The following is a 12,333-nucleotide window of genomic DNA, read 5'->3' on the forward strand; positions in this document are numbered from 1 at the left end:
AAGTTTTACATCGAGTACAATGGTTCTGCCCTTCTCTGTGGTCAATGTTACTTTCCTCGCCTGATGGTTGACCACGGCGTTGTTCTTGTGGTACCAGGGAATTCCCAAGAGGACATCACAACCTTCCAAAGGCATTATGTAAAAGTCCTCATGTCCCAAATACCCCTGACAATGCAACCGAAGTTTTCCAATGACGGGTTTAATGGCTCGTCCCTGCCGGGTGCCGCTTGAACTGCCTCTGCAAGTGGTCCCATCCGATCGGGAGTGATCCCGAGCCGCGCCGCCAATTCCGGTGAAATGAATTTGGCCTTGGCTCCTCCACTTGGTCTTTTACTTTGCCCCAAGCTCGACAAAGTTTTTTAATCTTGTCCATCGTGTTGGGATCAGTACCCCCGCAATCTGGAACCAGTCTTGTTTTCATCTTGGCTTTTCTTCCACGGTCCTCAGTTGCACTCCAACTCTCAGGCCTCTCGTCGTCCTTGTCGTTCTGTTCTTTCTGTGCCTTTTTAGGGCACTCCGCGGAGATATGCTTAGTTTTCTTGCATCCAAAGCACTTCCCCTCCTTTATGTAGCGAGCCCTCTCTTGAGGAGTAAGTTTGGGTTGTGCATCCTTTTCTTTCTGTTCTGGGTTGCTCTTTCTCTTTCTACTTTCATTTTTCGAAGTTTGTTTGGCTCTTTGCGTCATGATCTCATCTGTGGGGTAGGTCAGATTGCCAGAGTGAACGGCAAAACCCTGTTTCGCATGACTCATCAACCCTGAATGGGAGCTGACTTTTGTTCTAAGCATTGATCTCGGATCTTTGTGGGAAGACCCAAGGTAAACCGCTCAATCTGTTCCTTGAACGAGTTCTTCTTAAATGAAGAGGCGGATAGAAAAGAGTTGTAGAATCTCTCTCAATAAGTGACCACTGTATCCTTCTTGGTCATCCGAAGATGGTTCCAAGCAGTTCGTTTGTCGCATTCATACTTTCAAGTCAACCGAGAAGAAATAAAAAGCCTTTTGAATTTCAGCCTTTTAATTGGCGCTCTCTTGTGTAAGAGAAGCGTGGACCACCAAGTTCGAGCATTCCCTTAAAGTAAGAGGCAGCCCTCCGAATCTTAGAGTGCTTTGAGTAACGCCCTCTTGAGAAAGCTGTGTCAAACTGCTGTATAAAAGACAAAGTTTTCGAAGCATCTCTATAACCAGAAAACGTGTCAAATATAATTGACTGCCCACTTTCCTTAAACTCTTGGACTTTCTTGCTTTTATCTTCCAGAAAGTCATACTGGTTGGCTTTATAAAAATTCTTCTTCTTTGCAAAAGATGTTGTCATCAGAGTCCGAACTATCTGAAGACGAGTCCTCTGTAGAACTGTCAACCACGGGGCGAGATTTAGGCTTCTTTGCCTTTTTCTTGCCCTTATTAAAGCTTTGCTTTTTGCTTCGCTTTTTACCTTTTCTGTCTTCTTCGCTTGAGTTAGATGAGCTAGAAGAACTGTAAGAAGAAGAACTGGGTACTCCTTCAAATCGAACATGCTTCTTCTGCTTTCTTGCCAATTCAAATGTAGACTGATGACCCAAATAATCCGGGAAGTCAGCGCCTTTCTTCTGCTTTTTGCCGTGCTTTTTAGCTTTGTTTTGCGCTGTAAGGTGCATCGGAATGAATGTTGTATTTTCTCAAGATTAGTGATCTATATTTGCTCAAGGTTCCTTATAGTTCTTAGGGAAGGAGAGAGCCTTCCGTCTTTATGGAGAGTGCTATGATCACGAACAAAGTTAGTGGATATTGTGCGTGCAAGTGTATGAGATTGAGAGAAGGAGAGAGAAGAGATACGACACCTGAGAGGTTGTAAAACCCTCCTCTGAAGGCCCCACTCTCGTCGGCGAGAGTGGTCTACTTTGATCGCACAAAGGTGTACAATGCGTATGCAATGGATTGATGCAACTTGGACTATGCCGATGACGACGACGACTTAGGGCTGAAATCTGGGATCTTCTATTTGCTGAATTTCATGGCTGTTTCGGGGCTGAAATTGATTGTTTTACTGCTGTCCTTATGGCTGAATATGATGGGTGTTTCGGGTGTCATGTTGAAGACAAAAACGCTGATGATAAGTCTCTTTCTGGCTGTGTTTTGCTGCTTTTGCTGAAGGCTGAAAAAACGCTGGATATGGCAGTAATTCCCAAGCTGAAAATCGCTGAAATGACAGGTCTTTACTAGCGTTAGTAAATTCCTGCATTTGCTGAAGTCTCCGAGTCAAAAACGCTATTGCTGAGGTTTGTTGGTCGTGGGAAAAACGCCAATGGATGACACTTGCTGGCGATGGGTTGCTGTGGGAGAAAATGCCCAAGGTGGGGAGAGGGTGATGCTTGATCTAATGCTTGAAAACGCTAGGGGTGCGGAGGGGGGGGGGGGGGGTACTGTTGAGAAGTTGCCTGCTGAGCGGGAAGCTCCTGCTGCCTCTTCTGCCAGAAAGTGCTAACTTTGGGTTGCTTATATATTAACATAGCAAAATTGCCCTACCTACTTTTGTTGGAAAGTCATTAAAAAATAATAAGTGAAAATAACCAAAAATAGGAAAATAGGCTAAATGCACTGGAAAATTCCCCTGACTGAATCTGATGGATTCTGAAGGGAATACTGATGATCATGCTGTGTGCAACTGGAGGATATGCATCTATGCTAAGTGATTGGGCATGCACGGTCTACGAATAGACTCACAAAAGTGCCAGATCATTGCTAATCTAAACTGTCTGGACTGACTGAACCCTGCTGTGGTGTAGCTTGTCCACGGACACAGGGGGTTGGGATGTGTCACATGACATTCACGTCAAAAAGCTGAGCAATTCGTGCATCAACCACCTCTTCTAATTCTTGCTCTGTGTACATCCTGGGAGTAGGAGGTTTCTTGAGAGCCGGTTTAAGGGGTGGTTCTGTGGTCCGCCACCAGTGTGAGTGCACCTCATCCAAAGAGGTCTCGCTCATATATTTTGCAAATTTTGGGTCCTTCGCAAAATTGAGCATCATCTTTGTCGCATCGCCGATCAATCATCGACGCTCTATCTCTTCGAGCTCCGCCTGAGTAGGCCGAGGCGGGCCATACTCCTCGCGTGAATCTTCGTTGTGGTCTCTTCTCGCATCTCCGGATATAGGGGAATGGAAGCAAGTTTCCCCCTCGGGGGAGTAAAAAGTCTTTTCATGCCATGATACGGCATGGAGGCGCTTTTCCCCTTGTCGGCAAGTCCGCAAGGTAATTTGCCGGCTCTAGCCCAAAAAAGTAAAAAGTAAAAAGTAAAAAAGGAAGTCGACTGATCTCTGCCTGAAGCCATAAGTGCCGCGGAAAGAAAAAGGGATCCGATTTCCCGTAGAGGAGAAATCGGCCGTGCTCTTATATCACTGTAACTGACTTGGACACTCCAAGTCGAGAATCTACCGCGACACCACAAACAATCACTTCAAAACAGTTCACAATTCACGATTAATTCGACCCTGGCCCAACCGAGTTCCGTGCCTAGAGATATTGGCTCCAAAGATTGGCGCCGCTTTCGGTATTTCTTTTTGTATTAATCTGTGTTCAAAGTACAAGAGTGTAGGCAGGTGCTCACTCTGAGAGTCTGCGTCTAGATGCTTTGAGTTGTGAGAGGCCTACCCACATATTTAAAGGTTTTACAAGGGATGCTAAAAGTAGAGGCCCAAAGCTGGAAATCAAAAGCTTGTTCTCTCTCTCTTTCTCACAAGCTCTCTTGAGCCAATAAAGCAAAGCTTTAAAAAGTAAAGCTCTCTCTCTCTCTCTCTCTCTCTCTCTCTCTCTCTCTCTCTCTCTCTCTCTCTCAATTCATTGCGTAGAATAAAAAGCAGGACCCAAAAATCTGCCACGTCAGCAGCCCGAAAAATCCGCCGTAAATCGTGGGATTCCGTACGGTAGTGCCAGTTCAGCATGCTGTGCAGATTCCGATGCCTTCTTTCTGCTAGACTGCATGGCCTGGCTTGTCCATGCTAGTGTGTGTACACATGGGCAGCCACGTCACCAGTTTGTGACAAGCTCATTCTCTAGCATGCTTCGTCGGTTGACGTGGCGGTTGTACGGAATTTCGTGATTTACGTTGGCAGCTTTTTGGCATTGCCTTTGGACCAGAAGCTTTTGAGTTTGAAGGCTTTTCATGTAAACTGCTTTTGGGGCCTAGGGCCTTCAAATATGAGACCATGGACTCATTCTCTGGCATGCTTCTTGGAGAAGGTGTAAAGTCTGGAGTACTAGCTTGTACTGTGTTGATGCAATATAAAGAAATACTCTCTGGGGTGGAATTCGGCCACCCCGTGTCGCGTGTCGTCTCTCTATTTCTCAGTTCATTTGTTATTGAAGTGCTAAAAGTCTGTTTAGTTTGTTCTTTTCTATTGGCACGTGGTGCCCGTGTTGTGACATTAACAAGCGTCTCTCTCTATCTCTTCTAATCCGCATGCCCAAAATGTGTTCAATTGTTCCCAAATCTTTCATTGAGAAGGCTTAATTTAGCTGCTTTTTAAGAGCATTAACAATACTCTTATGCTTGCCTATAATCAACATATCATCCACATATAAGACTAGCACAATGAGGCTTCCATCATCAACCATTTTCGTTTACATGAGCATAAAGGTGTGAAACTTTTTGTGCCACTGTCCTGGGGCTCGTTTTAGCCCATACAAGCTGAGTTTTAGTCTGCATACCAAATGCTCTTTTCCTGGAATGACAAAACCTTCCGGCTGTTCCATGTACAACTCCCCATCCAAGTCACCATGAAGAAAAGCAGTATTTACATCCATTTGATACATCTCTAAATCAAGGAGAGCAGTGAGAGCAAACAATACACGGAGGGTAGTCATCTTCACACTGGTGAGAAGACTTCTTGGAAGTCTATACCTTCCTTCTGTTTGTAACCCTTGGCAACCGACCGTGCTTTGTACTTGGGCTTCCCGTTAATACATTTCACTTTGTAAACCCATTTGATAGAGATAGCTTTCCTTCCCTTAGGCAAAGGTACAAGCTCCTATGTATCATTTGCATACAGAGAATTTATCTTGTTTTGCATAGCAAGCTCTCACTTACTCTTGTTCTCAAATGATTGTGCCTCTTTATATGGTCATTTTCATCTGTCAACAAAATGCAAACCAAAGACGGTTGAAACCTCTGTGGTTGCCTTCTGACAAGTGTAGATCTTCTTACCCAATGGTCCATGTTTTGTGGCAATGGGCCTACATCCTCGGGAATGACCACACCATCATTAGGTGCCTGATTTTCAGCATTTCCTTGCTGCTGTAATCTGTTTTCAGCATGTTCGTCATCATGTCCCACCCCATCGTGTGCATCCATTGGTTGTCCATGATCTTCTGACAGTAGCACAATGGGTTGCTGCTCATTTTCAACACCGTTAGGAACAAAATCCTCAGTTAATGGTTGATTTATGGCTGGCTGTACATGCTGAAATTTGACCTTCTTCTTGTCAAGATCACATTGTGTAGCATTGTTCAACAACTTTACCTCATTAAACACTACATCTCGGTTGAGTACAATCTCTATCTTCTGAGGCAACCAAATTCTATAACCCATCTCTCCCTCATCTCCATATCCCATGAAGATGCCCTTGATGGATTTCATGTCAAGTTTGGTCCGCAGTTCTACAGGTACATGCACAAAGGCCTCACAACCAAAGACACGCAAATGGTCATATGAAGGAGGTTTGCCAGACCAAACCTCTTCTGGAATGACATTCTTCAAAGCACGATTCGGAGAGCGATTGTATACATGAATTGCAGTTTTAAGAGACTCCCCCCAAAACTCCTGTGGGGGATTAGCTGTGGACATCATGCATTTGACTCTCTCACAAAGACACTAGATGGGGTCCCAAATCCCCCTTCAAGGGCCCCCCTCTCTGTTGCTAGAGAGGTATTTGCTTTAGATTGAACAAATGCTGATACACTTGTCCTAGATGCGGAGATGTTGATGGGATCTCTCTGTAGATGCTTGGATTTGTGAGGCTAAGGGCTGAAATGCAAAAAAGGGATTTTGGCTGCGATCTGCAATGGTGACGAGGTTATGGGCTGATCTGCTATCGCCGATCGTGGCATGGGCTGAAAACTGAAAACACCTGGCCGATCTGGTGCGAAAATCTAAAAATGCTAACGCTAATGGATGGATCTGGGACGGTGCTGTGAGGCTATGGCTGAAAACTGAAAACGCTGATGTTGATGGGCTGATCTGGTGCAAAAATGCCAAATAGACTGAGGTATTGTGGTAATTTATTTTTGTATTGAGGGTACTGACTTATGCTTGAGAAGTCCCCCCTAGATCATTATATATGGGATAAAAGCTGGGTCGGGGCAATCCAACTTAAAACTCCCACGATTCTAAAAATGATGCAAAAATGTCACTTATTAATAAGTTGATGAACTATTAATAAGAAGTGATTCACATGGAGATAAATACCTAGGCTGGGTACTAATGCAACTGTATGAGAACACTCCCCAATGCCTACACCAAGCGGACATTGGTTGTGCTCATGTGCAATCAAATGGTATGCAGCTACTCTAAAGTGCTTGGACATGCACGTCCTTTGTACAGTCCCACAAGGGTGTGCTGGAACACTTCCTAGGCTAACATAAACCCTAGAAGTACAAGTTGTAGCTTGTCCACATGCACATAAGGTAAGATGTGCACGTGACAGTTTGCTCTATTCCGATGTGGGATTGAGTCAGTTATAACCTCAGAGTGTACTTTTGAGAGTACTACTCTGTTAGAGGTGGCTTGCACGTTTCTATCTTTAGTTGACTTCTGGTGCTCCATTTAATGAAGCACCATGCACGATGTCTTACAGTCCTTTGTTTCCTTGCCCATTTCTTGGGGCTTTGTGTGCTTTAGCCCACATTGTAGTTAGTACCTTGGCGGATGTTTTCTTTAGCCATCTCGGTGGTTGCTTCGTCTTACGGATTTGTGGTGTGGCGACTGCTCTTCCCAGTGCATATGAGCAGTAGTTCCTATGTTTTGTCTTCCATATTGGCACCCGGAGACTGTATCATCCATGATCCAAGACACATCTACTTCCCTTATCCTTGGACTAATATGTTGCTTTGTATAGGTGGATAGTGGGCCTTTTTAGATTGGGAATTAGTTATAAGCTCGAGCATTCTTCATAGTGGGGAGACTGTCTTCTTGGTTCTCCCAGTTTTTGTTCTAAGTTCCACATGTATATTTTTCTTTTAGGTACACCTACTACCTCGAGTGATCCCATACACAAGTAGAGACTGTTGGAGAGATGTGATAATTATCTAGGGAATGTGGAGCTAGCTTGGGAGTCAATTTGTGTAGACTACTTTCTTTCAGGTCTTGTGGTTCCATGTGCAATGGACAAGATTGACGGTCTGTTTGGCGGCTTCTATAGCACCTTGTCCTTCTCTTGCAAATCTTGGGTGCAGGGTCTCTACATCTTGGCGTGTTAGTTGCAGTCTCAGTATTGATGTGTGTGCCTTTTTGCTGGATGTGTATTCCCGATTCACTTTGAGAGAGGGGTGGTATTGTCTGGGGATTTGTTCCAAACAGATGAAGATCAATAGCAGGTTCACTCTCAATTCCAATGAAGTTCCTGCATATACAGGTAGCAGTTCATCATTGTATTTGGTGGTTGGTGCAGTTATTTGGTTCTTTGTCATTGAACAATTGATTTCTCAATAGCTTTGGTTGTCCCATTCTTTGGACTTATTGTAGCAGCAGCTTGGAGATTTTGGCATGTGGTTTGTGATCGAAGGTGCAGGTTTTGGGAAATAATCCAGATGCCTTTACCCTCAATTTCGATGCATTCTCTTGGAGTAGTCAACAACATTACTTTCTGCAATGCTGGTTGAGGGGATTCTTGAAAGAGTTGGATTTATTTTCAGGACAATATTTTACTTCTTGGATGTTTTTCGGGGGTAGCAATTGGATCGTATGTATTGCAAGATACTTTTCTAATGCGGAGTTTGTTGTAGATATCCTCGTCCGCGAAACATTGTCTTTATAGTTGCAGATTGCTCACTTTAACTTCTTGATTTGTCTTCCTTTAAGGAGCTGAGAGGGGATGTTAGAGTTCAATCATCACTCTAGATTCGTCTAGTTGGTTCAAATTTCTCTCAAGGATAGGTGTTAGGGAGTGAGGGCTGTTTTGTGGTTGTGCCCAGCCAATGTAAGGTTGTCTTCTCATGTCAGGTTGTGTTTAGGTGTGTTTACCCTTGGGTTTTTTCTTGGTTCCATGGTCATGTTGTCTCCTCCAGGCCCTATGCATTTTTGCCCTACTGTCTGGGTGTGCCACATGACTTGCACCCCCCTTTCCTCTCATTTATTTAGGGTTTCCCCCCCTTTTTCAAGTCGTGAGATGGAGTGTTAGGTCAGGCTCAATGGGCTGCCGAAGGTCCAGGCTGTAACGGAGAGGCTAGCGCTAGCAAATCCGGGCTGGTTTCGGTGAGGGAAAGGGCTGAAATCTGAAAACGCTGGGCTGATTCGTCGACAATGGTAGCGCTAGGGCTGATCTGCAATGAGGAAGCAAAACGTTGGGCAGGGAGATGCAGAAACACTATGGCTTCACCTGGCGTTGGCTTATGTGATGCAGAACGCTAGGTCCTTTGCTGCCTTTATAGACCAAGTTAGTGGTTAAGAACTTTTAAGGCTTAGGTAGGACCAAAGTTGAAGATAAAGCTTCACAAATAAATCATGAAAATAATTTTTTAATATACTTGAATTAGGCTAAGTTTTTGGGTGAGTGTCGCACATCTCTTCACCCGGGAATCTGGTTGACGCAAGGAATGGCTTGTTGGATTCCTCTAACCTAAACCATATGCATGTCATGCCAGATGTCGAGCTAGTGTAATAACATCCGTCAAAACGCTTGTACAAACCATTTATGCTAGAGGGTTTCAAAACTGGAAATCCTAATCTAATGGACTCGTCTGGATGTGCAGGTCTTGTAAACCGGTTCACAAAATTGCCGGTACTAATCCTCCTAGGATTCTAGACACTCCTTGTAATCACTTCCGTCGAGTGATCGACGCAATCTACACACTTGGCAACACTTGAGTACTTCAAAACACTTGAATAAAAGAGAGAGACGACGACATGGCACGACGGAGTTTCGAGCCAAGACACGGTGGCCCCAAAAACTGGCGTCTTTCTTTATTATTGATATTCAAGAGTACAACTCCCGTTGGGTTTAGGTCTGCGAGCTTTGCATCTAGATGCTCAAAAGAATGGCCCTAGGGACACTTATAAAGAGTACATGGGTTGCCAGAAGTAGAAGCCCAAAAGCATTAAGCCTAAAAGCACTTGGTTCTAAAAACATATGGTCCCTAAAAGCTCACGTGAAAGATGCCAAATGTGGCGAGTGCAAAAAAGCGAAAGTCCGTACAGCAGCGCCAACAATGCAAAACGTGGAAATCCGTACAGTAGTGCTACGCGGCAGGGCAATGCGATTTACAGAAGTCATGTCTAGAGGTCAAGCTTTGGTTATTTGGGTTTAAGGCCCCTTTTCAATGCTCCATAAGTTGGGAGGGGTTAAGTTTTTTAATCCCTAATCCCTAGATACTTTAGGCCACTCGACATGACTTTTTTAAGTTGGTTTTCTTGTGTTTCTTCTTCGTCTAGGTTTTAGGCCTCTCGCTCGGTTCTTGCAAAACTCAATCAAGTCAGTCTAGACTCCAAGGCCTCACACAATTGTCCTAACATCATGCAGATGACTTTAGATGCAAATACTTGATAGAGAATTCAAAGAGTGAATCTGGGACAAGCCAAACGAACGCATCGGACTAATGTGTCTATGACCTTGGCAGAGAAACCCTGATGAAGCATGTCCATGTGGCACACAAAGCCATGTGCATGTGACATTGGGACGTGGCATGTGGTGTTGTCTCTCTTTTCTCTCTGTTTGCCTCTCTCTTCATTGTGCTCAGTTTAGTTCTCTCAAGTAAAGTAAAGTAACCTTGTGTATGTGCGAAGTACCAGATCTGAGCAAAATCCTTAAACCCTTCCGTTGCACATGTGACATATTATTATGCGCTTCTGTTTGTGACAATGGGTGACAAGCCCTTCTTTACTGGGCTACCTGGCACTCTTCAAAAACACAGATTAGAGATTGACACGCCCAAGCGGTCTTGGGTTACATTTCATGTGATTCTTTATGGCTTAATGGCCCCTAAGACCAGCGATGAAGATGGGAGCGTGCCCGATGTGTGATTGACTAAGGGTGGGAGTGGCTAATAAGCCTCAGATGGGGTCCACTAAACTTCTTTGTTAAATGCAACCCTGATTTTTTGAGTATTTTAAAAATAATTTGCAGCATTCAAGTCCAAATAACCAATTATTATTAAAATAGAGCATTTGCAAGCAAATACCATTTTCATGACATTACGACGTTATGCACTAGAAGGAATTGTGAATCAATGAACATTGCAAACAAAACCCAATTTTTTCAAAACCCATTTAGGGTTGAAGTTTGAAACCCAATTTTGAACCCCAGTTTTTTGAAACTGTTTCAAACGTCTGGTAGTCATTTCAAACAAGTTCGAATGCAACTATGATTAGGACATTTATTCCCTTGGCATTTTTTTCTGTATTTTCAGTTCTTTTGGTTGGCCCTTGTTATTGCCTAAGGATGCCTTTGTAACAGTTTTTGGGGTAGGCCCCTTTTCTGACAGCACAAGGGGGGTCAAAGTAATAGAATACAGCTATGCCTTTTTTAATTTTTTTAGAGAGAGAGAGAGAGAGAGAGAGAGAGAGAGAGAGAGAGAGAGAGAGAGCGCTGAGGCAATCTCACTGCTCTAGGGTGGAAAGGTGTAGTTTTGAAGAAGATTGAAAGAATACACAAGATGGATGTTTAGCTTTTCGAATTTGGAGTAGACGCCAAAATGACTTTGCTCCCTTTAAAGCAAACAAGGAGCAGCCTTGAATGCTTCAACAAACAACCGTCTATGTATCATGGAGACTTTGGCTGTTAGATGCTTTTGCAAGGTGGCCATCATTTTGATTGAAGTATTGGCAGGCAGCAGGCTCTCAGTGGCTTTTGATCTATTGTATAACAAGTATCCATTTATTTGATTTTTGTACCAACCTTTGAAGATTCTGTGTGGGTGGTGCCTTGTTTGTTAAAAAAACAATGCTTTAATCATGCAACATGGAAGAACTGACGATGGGCTTTAAACGTTTAATGTGTTGGCTGGTGTTCCGAGGTATGCAGGGTCTTTTTTTTGAAGTTCATTGATATTGTCTTCGTGAAGCGAACTGTTTGATAGTAAATCTATTATTAAAAGAAACTGATTGCATGAAGGTTTGCCAATATGTTGAGGGCTTATGTCGTATATGCTCTTCTCAATAATGGAATGTGCCCATCTCTGTTAAACAATTGTTGTTCTTTTCATAAAGCACTTGACACAGAATTTTATGTCCAGCTAGCACCCGCATCCTTCGCTTTATGCGTGTTGGGTTACATAATATGATGAGTGCAAAATTGTGCAGACTCACTTTGTGCGTTGTTTTTATAAACGTTTTTGAGTAAACTGCTCATATTTATTTGGGGTCTCTTTATTCAATGAATCAATATCTTTGCTCTTTCATAGTTGTGCGTTCTTGATGCAGCTTTTTGCATGTATTTCAGAAGACGGTTTTTGGTGGATTGATTGTCTCCATTCAATGTTTGCATTTTTCTTTAAAGTTGAATTTGGGCTCCTCTTGGCTTCAGTTGGTTTCTGTAAGTCCTAGCTATAGGCAGAAATGAGCTCATTTGTAAAAGCTGTCATGATTGTAATATGAGCTGCAGTTTGACAAACCACCTCTTTCCTATGCAGTCAAATTTCTCTTTGAGAACATCGGTCGAAGTTTCTGATTTTTACTCGCTTCTAACGGAAAAGCATACTCTGATCAAAGCCATGGTGCATTGGTTTAAATCTTGGTTTAAATGCCTTCTTGTTTAATGCTTGGCAGAGTCTGCTCTGCATCTCTAAGAGTATTTAGAAACTTGGTATACAGATTTTTGTGTTGTGTGGTATTGTTGCTTCCAACATCTCAAAAGGTTAGGCAAGTTATGTCTCGAGGCTGTCAGTGTCGGTTTCAACATTGGATGGTACAATGGTGCATGTGCAATTTGTAATTTGGGCAAATAAATGCTCATTGTGCTTGATTACTGGAGTATTGAAGTAGCTAAGGCGGGTCGCTCCATCTGTCTCACCATAAGCTCATACTTTAGAGGTGATTGTTCATGCTGGCTACATGAACAGGGTTGGCCTTGTTAGTGGTCGATGCATAAATGGGTGTAAATTGTAGTTAAAGCGTAAAGAAAATGCTACGGATAAATTACTTGATAAT

General features: G+C 43.3%; 1 protein-coding gene across 1 annotated transcript in view; it reads left to right on the top strand.

Annotated features, from left to right (window-relative positions):
• LOC147464631 (serine/threonine-protein phosphatase PP1 isozyme 2-like) overlaps positions 1-11,204 on the top strand; it is a 37,381-nt gene extending 26,177 nt beyond the window's left edge. The window contains exon 4 of the mRNA XM_086516123.1: positions 10,798-11,204. Coding sequence (XP_086372249.1) covers positions 10,798-10,812 — 15 coding nt within the window. The 3' untranslated portion in view covers positions 10,813-11,204. The remainder of the gene's footprint in view (positions 1-10,797) is intronic.
• The last annotated feature ends 1,129 nt before the right edge of the window (positions 11,205-12,333 follow it).

This window comes from Adiantum capillus-veneris, chromosome 1 (genome assembly GCF_014529385.1).
Source record: "Adiantum capillus-veneris isolate H3 chromosome 1, ASM1452938v2, whole genome shotgun sequence".
Taxonomy (NCBI): domain Eukaryota; kingdom Viridiplantae; phylum Streptophyta; class Polypodiopsida; order Polypodiales; family Pteridaceae; genus Adiantum; species Adiantum capillus-veneris.